Source organism: Cryptotermes secundus, unplaced genomic scaffold (assembly GCF_002891405.2).
Source record: "Cryptotermes secundus unplaced genomic scaffold, Csec_1.0 scaffold860, whole genome shotgun sequence".
Classification (NCBI taxonomy): domain Eukaryota; kingdom Metazoa; phylum Arthropoda; class Insecta; order Blattodea; family Kalotermitidae; genus Cryptotermes; species Cryptotermes secundus.
This window is the reverse complement of record NW_019739976.1, coordinates 201,339-227,877: the sequence shown is the minus strand read 5'-3', so window position 1 is coordinate 227,877 and position 26,539 is coordinate 201,339. Positions and strand designations below refer to the sequence as shown.

General features: G+C 43.5%; 2 protein-coding genes across 5 annotated transcripts in view; one reads left to right on the top strand and one right to left on the bottom strand.

Moving 5' to 3' along the window:
- LOC111872245 (Kv channel-interacting protein 2) overlaps positions 1-26,539 on the bottom strand; it is a 324,290-nt gene that overhangs the window by 167,059 nt on the left and 130,692 nt on the right. The window lies entirely within an intron of this gene.
- Positions 5,853-17,632, top strand: LOC111872244. 3 transcript variants are annotated; one of them, XM_023865940.2, is made up of 11 exons: positions 5,853-6,052; positions 9,817-10,032; positions 10,501-10,635; positions 11,174-11,280; positions 11,794-12,025; positions 12,804-13,159; positions 13,855-14,047; positions 14,379-14,576; positions 15,109-15,282; positions 15,897-16,058; positions 16,882-17,632. In XM_023865940.2, the coding sequence occupies exons 1-11, from the start codon at positions 5,912-5,914 to the stop codon at positions 17,122-17,124; spliced, it is 2,157 nt and encodes a 718-aa protein (XP_023721708.1). In that variant the 5' UTR covers positions 5,853-5,911; the 3' UTR covers positions 17,125-17,632. The 3 variants fall into 3 exon arrangements, with proteins under 3 accessions (XP_023721708.1, XP_023721707.1, XP_023721709.1); XM_023865939.2 differs by having other exon boundaries at positions 13,843-14,047; XM_023865941.2 differs by lacking the exon at positions 10,501-10,635 and having other exon boundaries at positions 13,843-14,047.

The window sequence follows — 26,539 nt, the reverse complement described above, 5'->3', positions numbered from 1 at the left end:
GTATAGGAGACGGGGCGTGCCCCATGGCCGGCATGGACGCTTTGGGGAAGAGAAAACTCGAACCTTGGGCATTCAGCCCACAGCCAGAGACTATACCGACTGAGCTGCCCGGGATCTTCACTACCGCAGGGCAGAAGAGGGCTCCTGGGTTATTCCTTCAGTGGGATACGAGCCGACGAATGATAGATGAGTACCTTACAGCAGTATACAGGAGAGAACTGATAAACTGAACCGGAAAGATGCTGGGTCGACACTAACAGTAGAGTCATGTCATCACGTGGACACGCGTCTTCATCCATCATGTCACGAAGGGCGATAGTGCCGCACAAATGTATGCATAATACAGCCTTCTTGAGTAATGAACTGGCCAGGGCAGCTCGTTAGCGGGTTCAATGGATACCTCGACGTATCGCCCTCCTTAGGGGTGCGATCATTCCGGCCTCATTCGACCCTTCCTCTCCTGCACCCCCTAACATTTCCGTTCCCTATCTCGGCTTCATAAAATCATAGTTACAGCCTAAGAACCTCGGACTTGGGCTAACTCCACGATTCATGTTCATCTTCTCCAGGTTTCTGGCAATCGAGGTTCGATTCCTGGCGGGGGAAAGAGATTTTTTCTACTCAACAGCTTCCAGACCGGCTCTGCGGCCCACCCAGCTCCCTATCCAATGGGTACCGAAACGCTTTCACATAGGAAAAGCGGATGGAACGTGAAGTTGACCACTCATTTCCACCCAGTGCCGAGCTCAAGAATGGTGGAGCTATAACTCCACTCCTCAATAGGTCTTTATGGCACGGTGCTTAATTAATTAAGCACAGGGATAAATTCACCCTTACCTTACACTTTTCGTAGATATGAAAATGGCTTCTAATTCTTAGCCCCCGTGTGTCTTGACATTACAATATGTGTAGTTTAATTCCGAAAGAGACCGCCTCTGTGGTCTAGTGGTCAGAGTTCCTGGCTACAGATACAGAAGTCCCGGGTTTGATTCCCGGCGCTACCAGATTTTCTGAGAGGTAGTGGGTCTGGAACGGGGTCCACTAAGTCTCATGAGGATAACTGAGGAGCTAATTGAATGGAAAAAGCGGCTCCGGTCTATAAAACCGAAATTAACGGCCGTGGGGATTCGTTGCGCTGACCACGCAACACCCTCTATCTGCAAACGTTGGCACTAACTTCGCCGACGAGCGGCGGTGAATCGGTCGGTATAGTTCGCTTGCGGACTACATGCCACGGAGATTTTTTTTTGTTTAATTCTGAAGGACTTATTTTGAAATGTGTGAACTCCTGGAACTTTCGCATAGGGACAAATGCACTTCACACAAAGGGAAGAAGTGTCAGTGTCATCTTCCTTTATATATGGTTCATATAACGACGATGCCTATGGTTGAGACTGTACAACGCCAAATGAGCGGATTGTTTATGACTGATGAATTGGAAGGAATGTGGAAGTAAGGGGCCATGACCTGCTTTGAGCAGCTATCTAGGCGTTTACCTGGACGAACGGAGGAAAATCTCGAGAATCTTATCCGCCCGCCTCACTTAGGGAAGCAATGTGACCCAGTAGAAGTATAGAGCATGAGCCCGCCGACTGTCTCAATCCTGAGACAGATAAATCCAATCAATAATCTCTTAATTATTATGAATAACGCCGAACTTTGAACGAAGAAGCACTATGCTGGCGAATGCCAGCAGCAATTTAGAAGTCAGTCAGCTCCACCAGAAAAAGTTGTGTGCCCCCCACTCCCATTCTCTGCTTCCTGTCTGTCTGTCTGTCTGTCTTCAGGCTATAGAACTCTAAGCCTGATGAAGTTATTACATCAAACCACATTTTCGACCGGGTTCTTCTCAAAATAAAGGCTACAGAAATAACGAAGTGTCTGTTTATAAAGCGAATCTCGTCCTTCCACAAGTCCCCCCCCTCCCTCCCTTCCTATCGGCGCTATAACCCTGGGTGAGCCTTGGCCTCCTCTACAACCATCCTTTCACCTTCATCTTCTTCAGGTCGTTCTCAACATCGTCTGGCCATCTCATCCTGGGTCTTCCGTTTCTTCTTTTGGAATATAGCCTTCCTTTTAACATTCTCTTTGGCACTGCAGTATCTCCTTCTACACGTACATAAACGAAACGAAAGGGTGATCCACCCCCCCATACGCCTTGGCGTAATGCTTAATTAGTTAAGCACAGGGATAACTTTACTTTTAAGGGTGAGATGGATTATTTGAAATTATGCCATTTTGGGTTAATATAGCAACAAATTGTCTCGAACTAATGTAACTTACGCAGTAGGTCACGAACGAGCGAGCACGCTTTTATTTCAGGGCGTCGTGTCTATTCTGCGAGCATGCTTAGATGTGGTTATGTTGAGTACATTATACTATATATAAAGGAGACACTTTATATTGTTCAGACGTCGCCTTCAGTGTATCAGTCGATAACATGGAGGACTGTAAAGGAATGTAGGAGAAAGTAAAGATATCCCTGCAACAGGTCGTGAAGACCCATAGGGTTGTAAGAGGTCGAGGCTCCCACATTTTCTAGACAATCGGCTCACAGATGGCGGTGAGACTGTCAGCCTTACGCGCCGGCCGGCCGCCCTTTACCCTCCAGGAAGATTCCTGCTACTCATTTCTGTTAGAGGCTGAGTCGACCCCAGGGCCATAGTGCGGCTGGAAGCATTAGGTCAATTTAAAAATCCAATGACCTCATCAGGACTCGAATCTTCCTGCTTGTTGCATAGTGCCTCAATCAACTACGCTTCCGCGTGCCCCAGTGTAAGAGTAGCAGGAGAGTTAATAGTGCTAAAGTTTATACAAGCAGTTCTGGGAAGAACTGATAGCCTAACTACCGTCGCTGCTTTCCCTAACCAAGCGATCGCCAAGCAAGGAAACAACGTAGGGACAGACCGTGTTCAGATGACCCTGTGTGCAAGGAATCTGCTAGTAGGCCCAAGTGTCTCGACTGAGTTCCCGCCATCCAATTGGGAACAGCCATAGGATGTATAAACATACTGACGTAACGTGCCTACGGCCATTTGCAGGGAAAGATTATAGAAGTTTAGAGAACACACACACACACACAGGGTAATGTGACCTGTATTCGCAGGGGAAAATTGAGTAGTTCATAACTGAAGACTACACTAATCTGCCTCGTCAGCAGCGACCGACCGCACGAATTCATGGGAACGAAGTGTGAGATATCAGCCTGTAATGTGAGGCCGGCGGCATACACATCGGTCCTTCCGACGTATAAATAGCCACAATGCACATCAGGTAAAAACAGAAAGCTGACATTTGATGCTTCACGAAGTAAAAATCGATACTTGCTCGACTGATCAGGATCCAATGAAGCAATACCAACACTGTAATGCAGTAGTTCTCAAAGTATGGGCCGAGGAAACACTGACATCATTGGTTCTTTCATCATTTGATGATTACATGTAGACTGCAGAAGTCACATAATTTTAGTCGCATGAGAACAGGGTATGAAGCCCCATTTTGCTTATTTAAAGACGCTGTCAGTAGCTGTGACTGTATAGCGGCGAACTGTAGGATAACTGGTGAACAATGAATTGGATGGGATGTGGAAGGAACGTACTACCCTTGCATTCATCGACAGAAAATACAGAAGAGCAAAGAACATGTCAAGCAACATAGCTAATGCCTTGTCCCAAATTCGAACTGGGTACCTTCCGCTAGCAAGTCTTGTGCCTTACCGTTGCAGAAACATGGTAAAGTTATTGTAATAATCTACAGCAAGCCTGTAGCGACGGGCTACAAGTATGATGGCCGAGGGATCACGGTTCGATTTCCAGCAACGTTCAGACCAGCTCTGGAGCCAGCGGGGGGCGGCTCTCCAACCGGAGTTAAAGCGGTCGGGCCGTGAAGTTGACCACTCACCTCCATCTAGTGCAGGGATTGAGAATACATGGATATATATCTCCACTCCCCCATGCGTCTTTATGGCGTGGTGCTTAATTAAGCACAGGGACAACTTTCCGACCACGTTTTACCTTCATAAAAAGCCTGCGTTCTGCGTTCTGTGTGGACAGACAGACACGGGGAATCTAACAACCGCAAATTTCTTTGCAATGGCGGCGAAGTGTTACACAGGTCTCTCCCTGTTTAGGAAGACACCGCACCGTGAAGAAGTGGGCAGGAGTGGAGGTGAGACTCCATGCATGTGACGAGATATGTCATATGTTTGCAGCAGAGGATAATTGCGTCGCAAAACATTACACGCCGACCGGTACATCTGCGCAGTCGACTGGGCTTCAGTTCCCAAGACTATGCATCACTTATCTGGCGTCGAGTCACACAGGACTGCAGGCCTATTGTTGCTTGATGGTGTGTATGGGTGTGAAACTTGGTCACCCACCCTAAATGAATAACATATAGTCAATGTGTTTCAGTACATGGCTGGACCTAAGAGGCAGTAATTAACAGCAGTCTGAAGAAAACTGCGTAATCAGGAGCTTCAACAGATACTACCTGAGCTATTAATTCAAGAAGACAGATGGATGAGGCAGATGATAAATGCTTACACAATTTTATCCGGGAAGCCAAGGAGGAAGAAAAAAGTTACTTGCTAAACCTAAGCGTAGGTGAGAAGATATTGAAATAGATCTTAAACGTGGCGTGACGTTGCACAACCTGGGATTATATTGTTCAGTGTCAGGCTCTTGTGATGACAAATAAACCTTAGGGTTCCACAAAATATGGGGAACTTCTCACCCAGCTAGAGACTATCAGCTTCAAAAGAAAAGGCTGTGTTGCATGAAGTAAGTATTGCATTTTTTTTTAATTGCTAGTGGGGTGGGACTAAGTCCCTTGTACTGCGGCCACTTCTGGCCTACTGTACCAGCCCAAGATGATAGATGAGGGTGATTGTGGAGCAATTGGTGGAATGAAGATTAGCAGGGGAAACCGAAGTACTCGGAGAAAACCTGCCCCAGCGCCACTTTGTCCACCACAAATCCCACTTGACCAGACCCGGGATCGAACCCAGGCCGCCGCGGTTGGAAGCCAGCAACTAACCACTTGAGCTATGGCGCGGCCGATTGCCTTAGTAACTACTGATCCTAAGGTACACTCCTGTCTGGAGACGGCGCAAAATTCGGATTATGGCTCAGACGTTTGAGCACGTAACAATTAATCACGTGACCGTAGTTACGGCTCAATGGAAACTTGAGGATCAGAATTGTAAGCTTCACGATTTTCCTCAATATTATTAGAATGATGAAATCAATGTGGAAGAGGTGGGAGGGTCATGTAACATATGGGGGGAATGAAAAATATTTTCAAAACCTTCAGTAAAAAGGCTACTTCGTAGACCTAGGCGTAAATGTAACGATAATATTGAAGCGGATCTTAAAGAAAGAGGATGTGATGCCGCGGTCTGGACTGGAGAGGCTCGGGACAGGGACGAGTGGAAGAGTTCAATTAACAGAATATTCAAGTCTTAGATTTTATAAAATAAAGGGAATTCCTTGACAGTCTGAGTGACTATCAGCTTATGAAGGAGGACACTGCTACACAGAGTTCGGTAACTTGTTTCCAACTCATTCCCTAGCGAGCTTTCTTCTGCTGGTCCTAGAGTGATCCAGTCTGCTCAAGGGTCAAATGACAGGGGTATAGACCTAACTGATTCCTCCAGTTAAGTCTCACATTGCTGTTAAGGTCCCCAAGAATGCTATTCTTTAGCTAAGCTTGACGGCGAAGCAAATATGATTAGTCTTCGCATTAAAACCAGACCTCTGTAGTGCTTCAACACCGTCAACTGTCTTGATTGCATAGTTTCACGGAGCGCCGACAGATTACTCTATTGGCTTATTCTCACGCGTTCAGCCAAATTCATCAGTGCAGCTGTCAAGGGGCAGTCAGTGACATAAGTATTAATCAAACAGACAGGATGAGTGAAACAGGAGTAGCTGGGTACGCGCCAGTTAAAACACCGACGCTAAATACTGACAGAAACAAACCGCTACATGAACTGAGTTATAAAGAGCTCCAAAACATGTGCATGGGTTTCAACTTGCCAGCAAATTTGAAGGTAAGCGTTTCTTACGCAAGTGCTCATTACTGGCGATGTATTGGCTTTTGACCAGAATAGACAGGTTTGTCTTTATGCTTTGGAACCTCATTCAATCTAACAACAAAATTAATTCGGGCAACCGATACTTTTATTTGAATCGGTCCTAGTTCCCTAACCGTATTTTACTGTATACATTAGTAATGACTTTGTACAGAGCCAGGCCAAAACCGTTTGAACTTCTCGTTATGTCGGATCATACCAGTGCAAATTTCTCACGAGGTTCTGAAGCGTGGAGCAGTAATCACTTCTTTGTCTATGTTACGTTAGTCGCATTCAAAATGGGGTGGAAAGGGGGGTGGGACGTACATGGGTATATTTAAAGGAGAGGTTTATAACGGAATAGTACGAAATTCTGTTGCATATTCTTCCGCAGGGTTGCAAGCTAGGCCCTTTGGCCTGTTCTAATTAAAAATTAAATTCTGCAAGCGTAATCCTTTAGGCGTTTGGTAGGACTCCTTGATTGTGGGATCGGCCCATCGCAAGGCCCTTCCATCTGCACAGCAGAACACAAACACAGTTAAAATGCGGACGGACACCCATGTCCAGAATGGAATTTAGTATGAGATTAATAAGAAATGAAGACAGTGAGTTCTTGTAAAGTTTCAGATTTAACACAACACAATAAGTATTCATAGTTTCTGATACCACGTACGGGGTGGGCAGTGTTTTATTAAATCGGCTCCCCTGGTCACAGGAATGAAAGTCAAGAAGTTCCAGCAGCCGCGTTTTCTTTCTTGTTCCCTATTTTTTATAGAAGACATGAACATAGAAAACACTTATTTCATAATTTGTAACAATATTTTTTTTTCCTTGGCACTACAGCCCCAGTGGGCCTAGGCCTACCTCCATGAACTTCTCCGTTCACTTCGGTTTTTCTAGATCTTACACATTCGGTAGGACTCCTTGGGCGGGTGATCAGCTCGTCGCAAGGCCTCTACCTGTACACAAACACAGAAAAACGCACACACACAAACTAAACATTCATGCCCTGAGTGGGATTCGAACCGACGATCCCGGTTTCCAAGCGAGCGAAGACAGTACATGCCTTAGACCGCTCGGCTACCGTGACCGGCCAACAATAATATTACAATATTTAAATAAGAATAAATTTTATTCATTAATAAACACCACTAGAAAGACCTGGGTGTTGATGGGAGAATAATGTTAAAACAGATCTTAAATAAATAGGATGGATGGGTAAGGGCTGGATTAATCTCGCTTGCTCTTGTGAATGCGGTGATGGACTTCGGGTTCCATAAAATTCTGAGAATTTGTAGAGTAGGTGAGCAACTGTTAGTTTCTGAAGAAGGCCTAGCTGCATGCAATTAGTTAATAAAGTACTATATTCTCATGTTACTGTCGGAAAAAAATATAGGAACATTAAAAAGAGTACAGAAACGCTCTGTTTTGGTTAAAAAGTCAATACAGAGACAGGAGTGACCGATGATTTGGTGTTCGGAATTGGAATTCATTTGAAAAGCAAAGTTTTACTTTACGTTCCCAAAGTAACCTTGCTGACTAGTACGTCCTATTTGACAGTTACCGCAGGACGAGAGTAAACGCATACAGAACCGGTTGTTCCCAAGTTTCGTGTTACCCGACAACGTAAACACAACTGCACAACACAGTCTACACATTATTACCATTGTAACATGAAGGAAGTTGATGTGGGCTGGGTATGTGGCATGCATGTGATAGACGAAGAAAATGCATACAAAATTTTAATCGGAAATCTGAAGCGAAAATACCATTTGGGACACCTGGGTCTATTATATTCGCTTCTTTTCAGTTTATTTAACGACGCTGTGGGCAATAACTTTGTCGACAAGCGGCTGTCGCTCGGTATATTTCGCTTGCGAACTACAGGCTACAGAGTTTGTTTGTTTGTGAGCCACAGACTATAGAGCGTCTAATGATTTCATAAATTAATTGTCAAGGGTACAGAAGCGGTTGTGGTCTCATTTAAAGCACTTTCCCGGCATTAACCTGAAGAAACTGAGAAAGAACACGAAAATCTGATCCAGAATACTGCCTTAGCCAAGATTCACAACCCCCTCCCCCAATGCACCTCAGGGGCATTGCCGCTCGGTACGTGGGGGAGGGGGTACGAGTAATGTTAAGACGATTATTTTTAATCTCTTGTGGTTGGAGTGAGACTGAGTCCACTTGACACGTCAGCCACTGTTTGACCTGTTGTACTAGGCCCGCATGATCATGAATCTGGAGCAGTCGGTGGATTGAGAACTGGCAGGGGAAACCGAAGTACTCGGAGAAAACCTGCCCAGTGCCACTATGTTCACCACAAATCCCATATAACCTAGACCTTGGCTCGAACCCGGGCTGCAGGGGTGACAAGCTGGCGACTACCGCCTGAGCTATGTCACGGCCTCACGACGAATCTTACGGCAACGGAAATAGAATTCGACGTTACAGTCTCTTTACTGACGTCGGAATGTGTCAATGGGGACTGGATTCATCTGGCTCAGGATACGGTCCAGTACCGGACTCTTGTGAACACGGTATTGAACATTAAAGTTCTATGGGGAGGTGGTATGTAGTGATTAACCGGGGGAAAGATCTTGAAGAAAATTTTAGTGGAAGGGAGGGATTACTTAGGCCCATATTATCCATTAGAGGCTATCATTGAGATAGCGAGAAATTCTGTGTAGCTTTGTGTCTGTCATTTACGGTTCAGTGTTAAATTTTACAACAATGTACATGGTATGTGTAATACAACCCCAAATGTGACTTCGTACTCACGGCTTTACACGTTCCTGCAATGAAGTATAACTCTTGCCTACTGTAACTACCAACCGTAGGTCAATGGTTACCTAACTTCTTGCCTGCGACCCAGAATTTCAACTATATGAGCCTCTCGAGCCACAAGACGATGGTGCCTATTCAGCACGCCGTCAGTTCGCCGTAGGCTTGTAACACAATGTGAAGAAGGAAAAAAAAACATTTCGGAACACGTACAATGATTTTTGTCATCAAGTAAGTTTGATTATTTAGGGAGTTCGCTAGCAAAGATCGGGTCGCAACCACGGATTAGGGAACCCCAGGTGTAGGTTAAGCAGCGTTGAAGATAAGTGTATCATCCTGTTAAATCACAAATAAGCGCTACAGGCACGACCTGTTGTAACATTATAAACCTTCACATTCTGCCCACACAGTTTACACGAATTTGTGTGTTCCGTATGGTTCTCACAATAAACTGCGATTATTACCCTAAACAGCATGAACCGGTTGGGCTTTGTAGCAGAGACGTAATGTGTTTCCTGTGAGGTAAGAACTGGATTTATATATACTGCATTCTGCCCACACAGTGTATTTATGTGTTCCGTATGGTTCTCACAGTAAACAGCGATTATTTCCCTAAACAGCATTAACCGGTTGGGCTTTGTAGCGGAGACGTAATGTGTTTCCTGTGAGGTAAGAACTGGATTTATATATACTGCATTCTGCCCACTGTATTTATGTGTTCCGTATGAGTCTCACAATAAACCGTGATTATTTCCCTAAACAGCATGAACCGTTTGGGCTTTGTAGCGGAGACGGGGTGTTTTTACAATGATCAGGGTTCAACTGACACAGGATACGTCCATTTACGTGCAGTTGCATAATGAACCTTCGGGTTCTGTAAATGGCGGGGGATATCTTTACTCTCTGTCAGCTTGTGATGCAAGGTGTTTCAGCACTCACTGTACTTCTCTGACGGTCAGCATTCCCAGATGCTGATCATGCTGCAGGCACGCAGTGCTGGTGACGAAACAACTGTGCACAGGATCCTCACCGACTATCGCGAACAGCGATGTCGTCGACGCCCCAGAAACGATGTCCCCCCTGCAACGCACCCCGGTAAGACGGAACATAAAGCAAAACGTCGTCGGTCCCTAACGGAAAATCGTCATGAAGATTACCGCTGCACCTCCCCTCAGGTGAGTGAAGGAGAACATGGGATGTGGTTGCTTTCATTGGCAGCATCACAATACAGGTTGGCTAAAACTTTAAAGAAATATTACTCATTTAATTTAAAAAAGAAGGATTGCGAACGAGGTTTCCAATCGTATCCAAGAACTCCACCAAAATACCTACATTACTTTAATAGCTGGGGCTACAGTACATACTGGCAAAATCACGTAGTACGTTTCATTCCTTTGGTGCTCTGCATTAGGTCCTCAGTATGAGACAGTAACCAGGAAAATTACATTACTGTATATATACTACAGTGCTATCCTTCAAATCGTTCGGCCGCTTAGGCGGAAGAGCCAGGCGCGTACGCGGAACTCTATGGGAATACGTCACAAGCTGTCCCACCCAAATAACGGTTCACTGCAATTTAAACGTCAGCAATATAATGGTTCGGGGAAAATATCTTCGTTTCACGTAATGCAATTGAATACCAGACAGGAAGCGGCCACTTGTGGACATCGCAGCTCCCACCGGAATCCAGAGCCCAGACTGGTGACGGGGGAGAACGGGAAGACTCCGGGAAACACCTGAAGGCTGACGGCACAAGCGGACTGGAAACAATGAAACTGGTACAGACACACAAATACCGGCTCAGGATAGGGCACAGTGACGTGCTGTTGTGAATACTGTAATGAACACTTAAGTCCATGAAATGCAAGAATGTATTTACTAGCTGAGCGACCATCAGTTTCTGGAGTTACCAGCAGGTGATATTGGCCTATAAAATGTCTCGCAAAGAGCTTGACCCATATAAATATGTTGTAGGGCATACGTGGTCAAACTATGGCTCACGAGCCATCGGTGCAGCTCAAAAAAGATACTATTAGAATCAACTCCTTATTTCACAAATTGATTAAATATAAAATGTCTGCTGTGTGGAAGGCATGCGCAGTCCACATCTGTTTGTGGCTGTCGACACTATCCTCTGCAGCTCCAATGTTCAATAAGTTTGACCACCCCTGGCATATGACTTAAGTATTTTACACATTTCAATTTTAATAATACTAGAAGTATATTCAAATACGAACAGAATTATCAGATATCGCACATCCGAACCGAAACGGATGGAAACCTTTCACTTGTCTGTGTGCTTCATACTGGGAATAGGTGATGGAAGCTACTGCTACACGGCGGGACGTGTCAGCACCTGAGCTCTCCCTCCACCGCACCCACCCCTTGCTGCTCACCATGCTCCAGGAGAGACCCGGGCCTAGGTGAGTGTAGCTCCACGAGGTGAGCAACACAGACCGCAGTCTCAATTTTGAAACAAGATCGTGAGTGTGTTGTTTTGTATGGACGTGAAACTGGTCTCGATGTGGCGCCGTGTATATATTGTGTTAACCGACGTTTCGAAGGAACGTGTCGCCTCCATCTTCAGGGTAGAAGAAAAGAAGAAATCCGCGAGCGAAGCAGCGTGAGCAGGTGCTACAGATTGATTCGCTCGAGGATTTCTTCTTTTCTTCTACCCTGAAGATAGAGGCGATACGTTCCTCCGAAACGTCGGGTTAACACAATATCTACACGGCGCCACATCCAAGAAGACTGCTTTCTTCATAGTCACCGACGTGAAAACCTCAGCTCTTATATACATGGTTGGTTATATTTGGCTTCTGTAATGTAGGCGCGGTGTGTGTTCTGTGAGGTATGAACTGAATTTCTGTATATCATTTAGGTGAGCTCCAGGCTTCAAATGGTTACTAACAAATGCTTGTTGCTTGCAACCGCAGTACCACGGAGACTCTGTGCTCGCCTCTGGCCTGCGTGATGAATATCAGTTTTCCTCAGAACTTCTGTGGAAAGCACCAAACACGGCCGCCCATGTACACGGATTCATATCTTCCAGCCGCCACCCCTACACCACAAGGAGGTCTACTAAAGTCACTTCTCACTGATCCTGGAGTGGATTCCTCGCGTCTTCATGAACTCAATCAGCCCAGCAGCTATGAACCAGTGGAACAGGTGCGGTGAGCCTGACTATACACGTTGCAAATTGTAGTTTGTGAAGAACTAGACAAATTTTTGTTTAATCCATCTTAGTTTCTCCCTTTCTTCTCTTTCTGTCTTTCTATTATCATCACATTCTCTCTTTCTCTTAGCTATGGATCTTAGAAGCCAAATATTAGAATTATATTAATTAAATAATATAATATGTTCCTATGTTTAACGAAACACTAATCACTAAAGACGTATGGACGAGTGCACATTTTTAACCTTGTCACTCTGTGGGAGTGAGTGCTCAGCTTCACGCCCTGGTCTTCTTATTCCCAGAGAAATGACCCTCAGTATCCATTATATATGAGGTTGGGTAGGCCCCAGAGCTGGTATCAATGCTGCATACAAGAGAAATTGCTTTCCCTCTGCCGAGAATCGAACTCTATTTCCTCTGTAATCCATCCCGTAGTCTAGTCACACAATTGTAACATTTAAAAGAAACTGAGAACCAGGGGAGAAGCAGGCATGTTCAATAAATCCTTCCTCTGATCAGAGAACTTCCAATGACGAAAGAAATTCTGTATGAGCGTGTAGAAAGATTGATAGACAGAACTTTAGTGGAATCAATACCGTTGAAAAGTATGATGGAGCTGTTTAATAGAGATATATGTGCTTACACAAGAAGTACAAACAAACAGGTTGTTACAAGCAACCCTAGCACAGAATATCTGAATGCCAGTTTCGCTTGGCATCGTCCGAGATTCAAATGAGGGATGTCTTATATATTGAAATAATTTCTTCACAGGCTGAAGATCTGTCAATGGGACGTCGAACAGTGACACAATCACCCATCTTTCCACCATCTTGTCAGTTCCAGACACCTCAGCTGTTCTGTCCTGAACGTGTTAGTTCACAGTTCAACCACTGTGGCACATCTGAGAACAGTTCCTCCCTTATATTATCCGACGTCATTCCACGTGATCAAGGCAAAGAGACCGAAGTCGTGACCAAGCACTTGGACAAGGACCTGCCGGCCTGTCTGGAGCTCGTGCTCAACATGAAGAGTGGTTTCTTCAGTACAGGAACAGCCATGCCCAAGTTCTTGAAAGCGGCGACTACAAGCACATATCAGTGTTACATCGCTCCAGTCTGCTCAAATTCGTAAGCCATTCTGTTCAAAGAATCGCACATTACTGGACTAATAAATGTCTACTTAATTATGCACAAGCGCCTGTAACTCTAAAAGTGAAGTTCCTTTTACTGTCGTCTGATTTCACATAACACTCAAATTTATCCACAAAATTTGGGAAAATCCTCTGATATCAAATTTCATATATATATATATATATATGTGTGTGTGTGTGTGTGTGTGTGTTTATCGGTCCTGAAGTTATTACATGTAGATGGAAGGGGGTCATGATATAGATATCAGCGCAATTTTTTTGAACTTCCTGTTGCAAACACACCAAGAAGCAAAGCCAGTTCTGTCCAAAATAAACGCCATAAACATGTCTATTTAAATTTTGTAACTCCTTACTGTTTAATGTGTTTTATTTATTTAATAATTATTTAATGATGCTGAGTAGATGAGAATAATTAATTCGAAAGGATGTGAAGGCAAGCAATCACGGTTCACTTTAAGCTTCTAACCTGGAACGTGCCCAGAAGGGCTGAGGGAAACCATGAAAATCCTCTGACAAGAGAATGGCCTCCATGCTAAAATCTCCAGAATAAAATGCAACTGCGACAACCGGGTTGGTCGGTAACTAGATTATTACAAATGGATGATGGATGCAGTTTCTCAGTACAACTCTGAATGGATTTAGGTTCAAATATGATTCCAGAACGTGTTGCAGTATGACAGGTCTGCCAGAGGGGGCAGGAGAGACTTTCGAGAAGGAGAGACAAGTGACTGAGCCAGATCTGCCTGGAGCATCTGATGACCCCTGGTGGTGCCCACAACAAGTGCCCAGCTTCCCAGAATTCCGCCACAACAACCAGCTCTCATATCCTCTCATATACAGCTACGTGGCTTCCACTGAGGAGCAAGTAAGTCCTTTGCTCTCGAATGCAGTTGATACAATCATTAAAATGTGAACTGTTCGATTATACTGCATGCATGAAGGAAATGCATACAAAAGCTTGAAGGGGTTCCAAAGGGTAAGGGGAGATGTAACAAATGGCTGGGAGTTTCTTGACCAGCTGAGCGACTATTAGCTTGTGAAGGAAAACTCCGCTCCATGGAGTTAATTACGAGAATTCATCACTCACACTTTGGTATGGTCGGCTACCGGTTATTTTCTGTAAAGTCATGAGAAGTTAAATGATTCTGAATCCAACGGAAAGATAGCTTCCACTCCATTAAGGACATTTCTTGCAGCTCCGGCAACAAAATGAAGAGCGTCGCGGGAACGTGAACGTGGACTGGGTCCCAAATGTTCAGCACCGACCCCAGGCAATGAGTTCTCCGAACGAAACGTCACAGATCATAGACAGTGGCAACTTTCTTCCCACAATATCCGAGCATCCCCAGCTGGACGACGCCGTGCTGGATATAATTAACGGACAGCAAAATCTGGTAAGACCAACCGACATACTCCGCCCATACACACATTAAATGCAAATTTTCTCCTGTGTTTAATTAATCACCACACCGCTAATGTGTATAGAAACATTTATCAAAGGTCGTTCTCAAGAAATTGGCACTTCTCCATATTCAGGATCTCCCTGGATTAAGACTCAGCTTTGGAATATCCAGGCTGAAGGAGAATATTCCAAATTAGGCCACGAGCACTTCCTTTCACGCCCTTTCAATTCGTTTTCACCTATGACCCCATCATTCGACACCATACAAACCAAGCAATTAAAAAATAATAAACGATTAATAATCAACCTGTAGTTCAATGATTATCTTCGCGCTCGAGCTGTATGAACCCCCACCCTCCAAAATGCCTGTTAGATAGGCTGTTGGGTGGATCTCGGATCTACTCTGTGCAGTGGTGAAGACAGATATCACTGCCACTTCTGGGTTGCAAACCCTCAGACGTACTTACTTCAATGTTGAAATGAAACATCTATGATAAAACACGTGATGTTTCCTTTTCCTGCAGCATCTGTCGGATCTGGGGAGCTGTCGCTACCAGATAAACGGGTGCAAAAAAGCCGGGCTCAAACAGGCCGATCTGCAGCGGCACGAGAATTTGTGTGTATTCCAGACTGCGGAGTGTTACAACCGATGCGCCTGGAGGGGCCACCTCAAACACCTTGTCACTCACCTGCGTCAGGTAGCGAATATTTGTCTCCGTGCTCCATCTCTCCTAAATGCGGTGCCTTTAATTCTGGCACGCACGCACACACACACATACACTGATCCATAACAGCTCCTACTACAGGCTAATCAAATAAGGCTGGGATGGACAGGGCACTTCATTGAAAACCATTCAATAAGTTTTCAAAAAGAAACATGGTGACAGATTAATAGACAGGATATATATGTTCAGTTTATGCAGTTTGTATACAGGGTGCATAATGACAACACAATGAGTGCATGCGATAGATGAAATATTGTATCTTATGGCAGGAAAATCCAGAAATATTACTGTAAAACCATGTTCAAATGTACACAACATCCCACATATATGTTGTAGTATATGTTCGTTTAACAAAGAGTTTGTGCATTGAAAGCAAAATAGCCACAAAATATTATCATCCCGTATTAATTATAAGGTATTTTGTTATGAGTCTCATTGCAGAATGTGTTGTTCAGATGCACAGACATGACATCCCATATATATGTTCACTTTGTGTATAAAGTGCACTGTAGCTACAAAATGTGATGACCCTGTATGCAATATACTGTATTCTATCATGATTCTTGTTATATATTATGGCTGTTCAGGCGCACAAACATGAGATCTTCCGTAAGGCAGAAGCGAGTCACACGATCCCACTTCATGAAGTGAGAGCTCTTCAGAAGATTTCCTTCTTACGGGAGGTGAAACGGAGACTGTTTGTCATCACAGTTTACTGCCATGGACACTTGCTGTACGCAACAGTACAGGTGAGGAGGACTATGGGAAATAGCATGTGCAGTCTTATATATGCTAGGCAATAACTCAGCCCAACTGGGTCCACTCGGCACGGCGGCCACTAATTGGCCTATTGTAGCCTGCCCCGGGTGATCATGATGATGGAGAATTTGGTGGAATGAAGATTGGCAGGGGAAACCGAAGTACTCATGAAAATCGCCTCAGCGCCACTTTGTTCACCACAAATCCCACTTGACCGGACCCGGGATCGAACCCTGGCAGCCGCGGTAGGAAGCCAGCAACTAACCGCTTGAGCTATGGCGCGGGCAATAAATCAGCTTGGTGGTCTATGTAGTTTAATTTGGTGAGGGAACTTGCAATATAAATAGGCCCACATTTATTCAGATTTCTTTCATAAAATGTTCAAAAGCAAACCAAATTAACGTGCTGATGATCATAATAGCTAATTTAGTATAGTAATGACCGCCTCTGTGGTCTAGTGGTCAGAGTTCCTGGCTGCACATCCAGAGGTCCGGGTTCGATTGCCGGCGCTACCAGATTTTCTGACAAGTAGTGGGTCTGAAATAGGGTCCATACAGCCTCGTGTCGATAATTGAGGAGCTATTTCAAGGACATAGCGGCTCTGGTCTATAAAACAGAAATTAACGGCCGTGGAGATTCATCGCGTTGACCACGCAACACCCTCTATCCGCTAAAGTTGGCATTAACTTCGCCGACAAGCGGCTGTCGCTCGGTCGGTATAATTCGCTTGCGGACTGAAACCACGGAGTTTGTTTTAAATCTGCAGGCTTTTTACCTTATTTTTCCCCGTACCATAATAATTTCTTGTTGCAGTCTGTGCCGTCCGGGAAGCCTGATACGGTCTCACTAGTTAAGGCATCCTTGGAGGTAGTGGGCCATGACGGACGTCCTCACGCCTGGCGAGGCAAAGTGCGACCTGTATACGAGACCCTATCAACCCTGTGGGCAACTGATCAGTGTCTGACCATGGACCCCGCGGCTATAGGGGCTTTCGCTGGGGCCCACATTATCCTGCACACCAAGATCACGGTATATGTTCCTGGCTCCAAGAAGTAGCTCTGAACCTTCCCTGTGTTCATGTACTGTGAGAATCTTACGTCCACTTCAGTACTTACTACTGAACTTTATACTGTACTTGACGAATTTTTTGTTTCCTATGAAGTCTTATTCAAATGATGGTATGAGGGCCTCACAAAGTGAGTGAAATTAAGACCATGAAAGATTTATGGTCTTCTCGGATCTGACGCCATGGATTTACACAGATCGATGGCAGCGTTTTGCAGCTAAACTGTTGCCTCCATCTTCATGGTATACAAAGAGGAGCAGCAGTTTTTTTTTTCTGAAACATCGGTACATATGTTCCAAACTACACAGTGTCACACATCAAGATACCAAATGTTATTCATAATGAAGCACTAAATGTTATTTCTCTAAAGGATTTTGTCATGGAAATCAAGATTATGAAAGTAACAATCATTTCTTTATTTGAAAAGCGGAAAGGCTAGTTAATCATTTAATTTTTGTGACATGTAAAGTCTAATGGTGTTGCTGTTATGACTGCAAATGTCAAAAAAATCTGACTGTTAGTGTATTTTGGAGTTGAACTATAATTTCAAAGAAAGAATTTTTGTAAATGAACATACAGCAAACCATCACTTGCAAGGAATGAAGATATGAAGAATATAGTTTTCTTGACAGAGTCTAAAATCAGAAAAACCATGAAAAAAAATGCATTTATTTACCAAGACTAATAATAGTTTTTTTAAGGGTGCATAAAAATGTTAACCCTTTTATATATATATATATGATTTGATTTATAAACGCTTGTTGCACAAACAGTGCCTCATATAATATGTACTATGACAGACTGATATGTCTCCATCAAACTCTGTCCTATCCTGCAGATTCAGTTCTGTTGCAATTTCAAAAATTTTGTTGAGGATTTTATTTTATATGAAGAAAATTTCCACCATAAAGTTAACATATGTTTTCAGTCATCCTGTACTTAGGTATGAAACAAACATATTTACTGCTTAGTGTAAGAGTTCTTGACTTCACTAATTTTGTTCTTGTTTACAATAAATCGATCACATCACAAAACATTTGCAGACAATGTTATTTAAAAACTTATTTGTGTGTGTCTTCAAGGCTGAAATTTCCTTCTTGCTAATTCTTTTGTACAGACCATGCAAGAAACAAAATTTGGAATAAAAGTATATATCATGAATAACATTATTATCTCATCCCTATACCTGCACCAGTAAAGATACATGTAAAATTGTCCTTCCTAAATTCAATTAATGACCAAGCCATGAACACATGAAGGTAGAGTATAAGTAGCACTTCCATGCATTATCCTGATCTAGGCAAGAGGTCAGTGAGGTTCACGCTTCGGCTGCTTTACTTCCAGATAGAAATTCTCATGCTATCTCCAGCTACGTTTTAAATTTGTCCCAGCCCAGTGATTAGGGAATCATCAAATTGTCACTCATTTTGCTTCCTTTTCAACTGTGATCAAACTAGATAAACTCCTTTCATGTTCAGTTCCTAGTTATAACCCAGTGCTTAGATATGTCTTGTATACTCCTTGTATTTTGTCCCATATCTCCATATCTGGCACACAGTTTATCCAGTATACTGTAAATTTCTTTACATCTCTCTTAAATGATTTTTGGTCCGTTTGAAAGAAATAACTTGCAAAATTTCTTTAGTTTTGCCATGTCTCGCTATCTGTGTGTCTCTAGAACTGCTGATTCGCGTAATGTTCTAGTTTTTGTTAAAATCTCTCGCTGCAATAACGAACACATCACATGAATGCTTGCATGCATCAGCAGTGGTGCTATCGCCGCTGTAACAGGCCGTGGAGGTGTATTGGGTTGTGAGACGTCGAGGCTGCCACATTTTCTAGACAGTCGGCTCATAGATGGCGGTGAGGTTGTCAGTAGATTCCTGGTGCTCATTTCCGTTAGAGACTGAATTGATACCAGGGTCACAGTGCGGCTGGATGGATTAGGGCAATTGAAAAAGTGAATAATCTCATCGAAAATTGAACCCGCGACATTCCTGCTTGTAACAAATTGCCTCCACATCTGCAGTGTATCTCGGTAAGACAATGACCCGATCGAAACTGCTGAGAACCAAATATGTAGAGAAAAATTAAACTAATTTTTTGTTCAATGCGCCTTTCTTGTAGGTCTTATATTTTTGCATATTAAAGTGATCCTTAATGCTCTGTCTTATCTCATACCTAAAGAACCATTTCTCTGATTTTTATCAGCCTTTATAGTGTACGTATTTTCTTACTTGACCCAATTGTCCTTTCGTATTTGTGTGAGAGCATAAGAAATTAACAATTATGAAGTTAGAATATTAGAAGCAACAGAATTATGACAATACCATAATGGCCATGCTAGATATATACCCTTCTTTCTCGCAAACAAAATACAATCTCTTACAGAGATTCGGCCTGTGTTCTGCCCAGAAAGTTTAGATGATGTCTCCAGGGTATGCCATTCAACATGAATGTAACTACCATGCAAATAAATATATCACCAAGCTGTTATGCAGTTGTGTGAACAACACTTATTTTATTAACAGATATATTCATCACTTTAAACAACAATGGTAAGTATTTCTACCACCTAATGCAATATTAAGAAAAAATCGCATTTTCCCACACGGTGTATTCATGTGTTCCATACGATTCTCGCAATGAACAGCGATCAGTTCCCTAAACAGCATTAACCGGTTGGGCTTTGTAGCGGAGACGTAATGTGCTTCCTGCGAGGTACGAACTGAATTTATAGTATATACTACATTCTGCCCACACAGTGTATTTATGTGTTCCGTATGATTCTCTCAGCAAACAGCGATTATTTCCCTAAACAGCATTAGCGAGGTATGAACTGAATTTATATATACTACATTCTGCCCACGCAGTGTATTTATGTGTTCCGTATGATTCTCACAATAAACAGCGATTATTTCCCTAAACAGCATTAACCGGTTGGGCTCTGTAGCGGAGAGGTAATATGTTTCCTGTGAGGTACGAACTGAAGTTATATATACTGCATTTTGCCCACAGAGTGTATTTATGTGTTCCATATGATTCTCACAGTAAACAGCGATTATTTCCCTAAACAGGATTGACCGGTTGGGCTCTGTAGCGGTGACGTAATATGTTACTTGTGAGGTACGAACTGAAGTTATATATACTGCATTCTGCCCACACAGTGTATTTATGCGGTCCGTATGAGTCTCACAATAAACAGCGAGTATTTTCCTAGACAACACTGACCCGTTCATCTTTGTTACGGAGACCCGGTGTTCTTTGTGCGGTAGTTGCTATATATTATTTACATTTGGTACAAGCCTACGAAGGGTTAACACTGGAACATTCTGTGTCATCACCAGAGAATTTGTTCCCTCGCCACTGTCACTTAATGTAAAGGATCAGAATAAGGACAGCAAGAAGCTTAAGAATGGTGAGTATAATTACAAAGCCAATATTTATATTGAATTGAGGGATTAGAAATTTGAAATGTCTTCACTTTGTGTCTGTTAGTGCAGCTATTGACTGTTGTTAAAGCCATGCAGTACAGTCTGTTTGAGACGCTGATGGTCGCTCAGCTAATCGAGCAACTGTCCGTCTTTTATGAAATCCAAGGCCCATTAAAACATTTAAAAATCAATGGAGCTTTCCTGAGATAAATGAAACCAGGTCACGCCCTCAAAACCGAACTTTTTTAAGATCAATTTCAATATTATTCCTCTATCACCAATTAGATCTTCTAAGTGCTTTTTATATTCCTAATTTCCGATCAAAATTTTGTATTTCCTATGCCTCTCGCCTCTGCTTTATGAAACTGATTCATAAGAAACATGAAAATCTTGCTGCTGAAAGGGATTCCATGGCTGATTTTTTTTTTCACTGGCTCTACAGCCACCTTCGGCCCTGGCCTCTGATTTTCAGTTTCATGATCATTTTACAGTAGGTAGAACGCCTTGGAGGAGTGATGAGCTCGTCACAAGACCTCTACCTAAACACAGGACAATACACATACAGAATAAACACACACCAAACAGCCATGTCTTGTGTGGGATTCGAACCCACGATCCCAGCTTCCGAGCGAGCGAAGACGGTACATGCCTTAAACCGCTCAGCCACCGTGACCGGCCAATGACTGATGTAACTCTGAATATGTCGGTTGAGCTATACCCACGTGTTTTCGATATTGATCCTAACTGCCGAAGTCCGCACTGCCGACCTCTGAGCGATCTGTATGGAACTATGTGTTAAGTATTTGCACGATGCTGCCACCTACCAACGCTGACTTGAATTTAAACGAAATTGCGTTATGCAAACTCTGTGGTGTTTGTGGCCTGACGCTTTGCAGCCTGCATTTAATGTAAACAATAGTTACAAATTAATTTCCCAGAACAAACACGGTTCCCGCATTACAATGGCCAACCGGTTAATGCTGTTTAAGGAAATAATCGCTGTTTATTGTGAGAACCATATTGAACGCATAAATACACCTTGCGGGAGAACGTAGATTTCTTTGATATTACACCGTGAGGTGCGTATAGTTACACACAACATTGAATATTTGTTTGAACGGAAATTTTGTGGATTATGGATGAAGGAAAACTACAGATCCTGAGTTTGCATGTATTGCATTATAAATTGCCGTGGTCGGTTTTCGGATACACACTTTACCTCTTCTTATATTCGTGTTCGTAATCCATGAATGGCTTACGGTCCCAACCCCCACCCCCACCCCAAACTACAAATATTCGTGAGGGATCTTTTTTCGTGTGACAGACTACAGAATACGGAGTAAAAACAAGTATGCCAGTGGTGTGTATATATTTTCCAAATTAGTTTCTATGCGATTTGGAATATATCACTGGTCTTCTTAACATTTATTTACTTAACGACACTGTCAGTAGCCACGAGAGCATAGCGAATAGTACGATAATTAGCTAATCAAGAGCCCCTACTATCTGTAGGGACTGAAGAAATCCACAATAAACTATACTCAGGGGCCGAGATCGAGTCTGGGTTCTCCCGAACGCAAATAAGATTTGCTAATCACATGACTGCGAAGTCTGGTATCACACCACATTTTTCGACGAAGGGTTGTTAGCTTTAAGTGCACCCCCAAACTGTACAATGACCCCTTGTCTCTCCAAATTATATTTAAGTACGAGTGTGTTGCACTGCACGGAACCGGTTACTGCATTCAGTAGGCTTTTAAGACTTCCCCAGGGTCGTTCGGTTTTGTCTCCGAATAAATACAATGTATTTTGTCCATTTAATTAAATGTGCACAGTGACACTCATCCACGAATTCCGTACATAAGAACGTCGACAAATGACTGATGACGCCACACTCAAAACTGTCCAATTGTTTGTCTGTTCAATCCTCTGCGAATTTTTATATCAGAGCTTGTACTCGTATTTTTGTTTCTGAGCACATTAATTTATGTTTCAGAAAATGATTGAAGATTTTTGTATCGAGGAGCGACCTTCTATCCACTTACAGCTTCAGTAATCACCAAACAATGGCCAATTTCCAACGAGAGAATGAAACAGTACAATCAGAAAGGGACGGTTCTGCCGTGCTTCAAACCTTATACCAAAGCGATCAACAACAATCTCATCCTCCATGGACGCCCTGGAGCTGTTCGCTTTGTAGTGTTTATGCGATTCAAACATTGGTCTGCAACGACTGTATCTTCCCACAACGTACCTTGGACGGTCTTAACCCTCTCCAGGCACGTCTCTTTAATAGAACCATCTTATTTTAATACATCAGTTCCATTGCTTAGAAGAAAGGCTAATTTAACAGGCTGAAGCCTGAAGAGAGACAGTGGGACTTTTCTGCAGTTTGGATGTAGAAGTCAGTACAGCTACAATGAGGCACCAATACTAGGCCCAGCATGAATACCTGTCCTTTGTTTTTGCCAGTCAGAAGATGCGAATAATGTTATTTTGTTATTTTGTCGTTGTGGTGTCATCTTCCATCATATCGCATATATCGATATGCATAAAATTGTGTTTTCTTTTAATTTGGGTTTTGCTTACATGGCTAGTCTGAAGTTCATCTAAAAACATTTAAAAATCGAGTACGTACCTCAAAAGAAACACATCACGTCTCCGTTACAAAATCCAACCGGTTAATGTTGTTTAGATAAATAATCGCTGTTTATTGTGAGAACCATACGAACACACAAATACACTGTGTGGGAAGAATGCAGTATATATAAATTTAGTTCCTACCTCACAGGAAACACATTACGGCTCCGCTACAAAGCCCAACCGGGTAACGCTGTTAGGGAAATAATCGCAGTTTACTGTGAGAACCATACGAACACACAAATACACTGTGTGGGAAGAATGCAGTATATATAAATTTAGTTCCTACCTCACAGGAAACACATTACGGCTCCGCTACAAAGCCCAACCGGTTAACGCTGTTAGGGAAATAATCGCTGTTTATTGTGAGAACCATATGGAACGCATAAATACAGTGTGTGGGCAGAACGTAGATGGTTTCATATTAAAGCAGGTGGTACATATTGTGACATGGCACCTGAAAGCTGGAATAATGGAGCCAGAGCCAGACTTTCGTTGATACGTAACGGCTAAACTTCCGTAACAACAGGTCACTCGAATTTGTCGTTCCCGGGTAACAAGTTGTAAACACTTAAAAACGAAACGGTTCCTTTGGAATTAATTCATCTATTACCGTGGCAACAGATATGTAGATTACAACAGACAAAATATTGTAGTGGGTGTTTTCTACACAGTTCTTCCGACGTTATGAAAAGAGAAGGATTTGCCAGAGATTTCTACAGACAGAATTCGTGAAACTACAGACTCTTCAAGATTCATCATGTTACCAAGCAGGTAGAGCAGATTGCAGACGAGTAGATTTATGTGTGAGACAGTCAGACGCAGCTAAGAAGCCGGCAGTCGGAGGGAATTCAGAAGGCAGCCGAACAGCTGAAGTGTTGAAGACGTTCTTCATGTGTGTAATTGTAAAAGAACACCATAAATCCATTAATCCTATCTAGAACCCCTTATTTTCGTCACAAGTACCCCCCTACACGTGACAATATACGTAATTAACAAAGTGAATCCGACAGAGTGAATCAGCAAAAGTGCAGACGGTCTTCATTACGGGCAACATGGTGCATTTCTGCTAACAGGCTGAATCTTTGAGCAATGGAGAGACTTACACTGCAACAGAAAATATTCGTGCCCTGCAGCAGTTCTCTTCATTTCCTGTCGAGAGAATGAGCCTGTCAACTGGGCCTACAAATCACTTCACCATAATCTTTACCATTACTTGGGGTTTGAGATTATGACGACGATAACAGGAACCACAGACTATAGTCCATTCGCGGAGACGAGACAGTTAGCGTAAACAAAGCAAGCCCCGAGTCGCCACAGCTAACAGCAAGGAGTGGACAAAGCGCGCAGTTACTCAGTGTACTCACTGCATTCGGACTCACGTTAACCTGCATTCAGACTGAAGAGTGAACTCTGGACGCCCCTGCAATGATACACGCATCACGTGATCGCTGCATGATTTCATTCAAAGAGCCAAGGAGATACCGCGTGCCTTTGTTTACGAGGACTCTCTCGTCTCCGCGAATGGACTGTAGCTGGATGTGATGTGGTGCAGCCTGGTACACGTTTACTGACGTTTCGGAGAACTATTCTCCCACCGTATTCAAGGTCGGAAGTTAAGCAAAGTCTGCATAATTCTCTGCAGTTAGTAAACTTCATCAGACTACACGGCGTCACGTCGCACAAAAGAGTGCTCCTCTCTTCTAGTAGTTAATGGACGCGTACAAACTTTCAGAAGTTTGCTGGAGACAATGAGCATTTTTTTACCCGCCTCCCCGTCAACTGAAGTGCGAGACATCACAACTCTGCCGCTTCCTTCGCTGTCCATTACTCAGCGCTTTTTGTACTGCCGCTGAGCAACCCATAAAAGTAAAATACAGCACAACGCATTTCATCTCTCTTAAGCGGAACGGTAACCCATGAAAGTAACGTTTATGTGGAGACACCTGAAGTAAACCTGTAAAGAAAATATATTGTCATTTAATTATCATCTAATTCACTTTATCTCCGCAACATCCCTGTACGATGTGAAGCCACTTTGTTTTGCTCTGTTCCTGCCGCAGTGAAGGCCCCGATAAGCTGTCAAGCCCGTCCGGATTTATAGCGCCAAGAGGGGAACGATTTCTAACTGGACAGTAACGTCAGAGCACCGATTTCACGTGCCGAAACATCATACAGCCATTCCACTAGCATTTATTTGCAACAAATGCCATTACTTACTCGTACTTCTGGTTTCATTTTGAATAGTTACCTACACTTGTCTTCTTGTGGTTATTTTTTCGCTTAGTGGGGGGTGGAGTCCAGTTGGGTCCACTCGGTAAGTCGGCCACTGATTGGCCTATTGTATCTACCCCGGGTGATTATGATGATTGAGAATTTGGTGGAATGAAGATTGGCAGGGGAAACCGAAGTACTCGGAGAAAACCTGCCCCAGTGCCACTTTGCCCACCACAAATCCCACTTGACCAGACCCGGGTTCGAACCCGGGCCGAAGCTTCTTGTGGGTTACTTCACACCACTTCCAGTATCGCAGGCAATATTGAGTCGAAACGTAGGATGAACTGGAAAGGATTTAGAAGGAACCTAAATGAGGTTATGTCCCGGCATTTGCCTCGAGGGACAAGAAAACTGGGTCTATCTCTTTCCCCGTCATCACGATGTCACGCGGCTGACAGCCCAAGAAGAATTCAACACGTCACGTCTTATATACGCTTATTTACTGTGGCGAGAGCCGGGATAGTGCAGTCGGTATAGTGACTGGACGACCGAGGGGTCGGAGTTCGAGTCCCGGTATGGTCAAGAATTTTCTCTTCCCCACGCCATTCTGACCGGCTCTGGGGTCCACCAAACCTCCTATCCAATGGGTACCGGGGGTAAAGCGGCCGGAGCGTGAATCTGACCACTCAACTCCAGCTAGTACCGAGGTCAAGAAAATGTGGATGTGTACATCCACTCCCCCATACGCCTTCATGGCGTAGTACTTAATTAGTTAAGAGCAGGGACAACTTCTCCTTACTGAGACAGTCTTGTAAGCGCATATTCCCACTGCCGAGAGGTGGCTGTGCCACTTTCATAGTCGGGAGTGGTAAAATACGGCCATGAGTCCCAAGGAACCCGGAACCAAGAATGACTGCGCTGACGAAGACCTGCAGCAATTTTTTTTTTATTTACATAAAATTAGCAATCAGAATACATTTGATTCTATAAGCTAATTAGCTATAGTATTCTTCGTGACGTGGAGAGGGCTTATCCAGAGATAAGTCCTGTTAACCCTCTCTCAGGTCGGCTGGCCAATTCCTTTTCAGTCTTCGCCCATTGTGTGGTTCCAGTA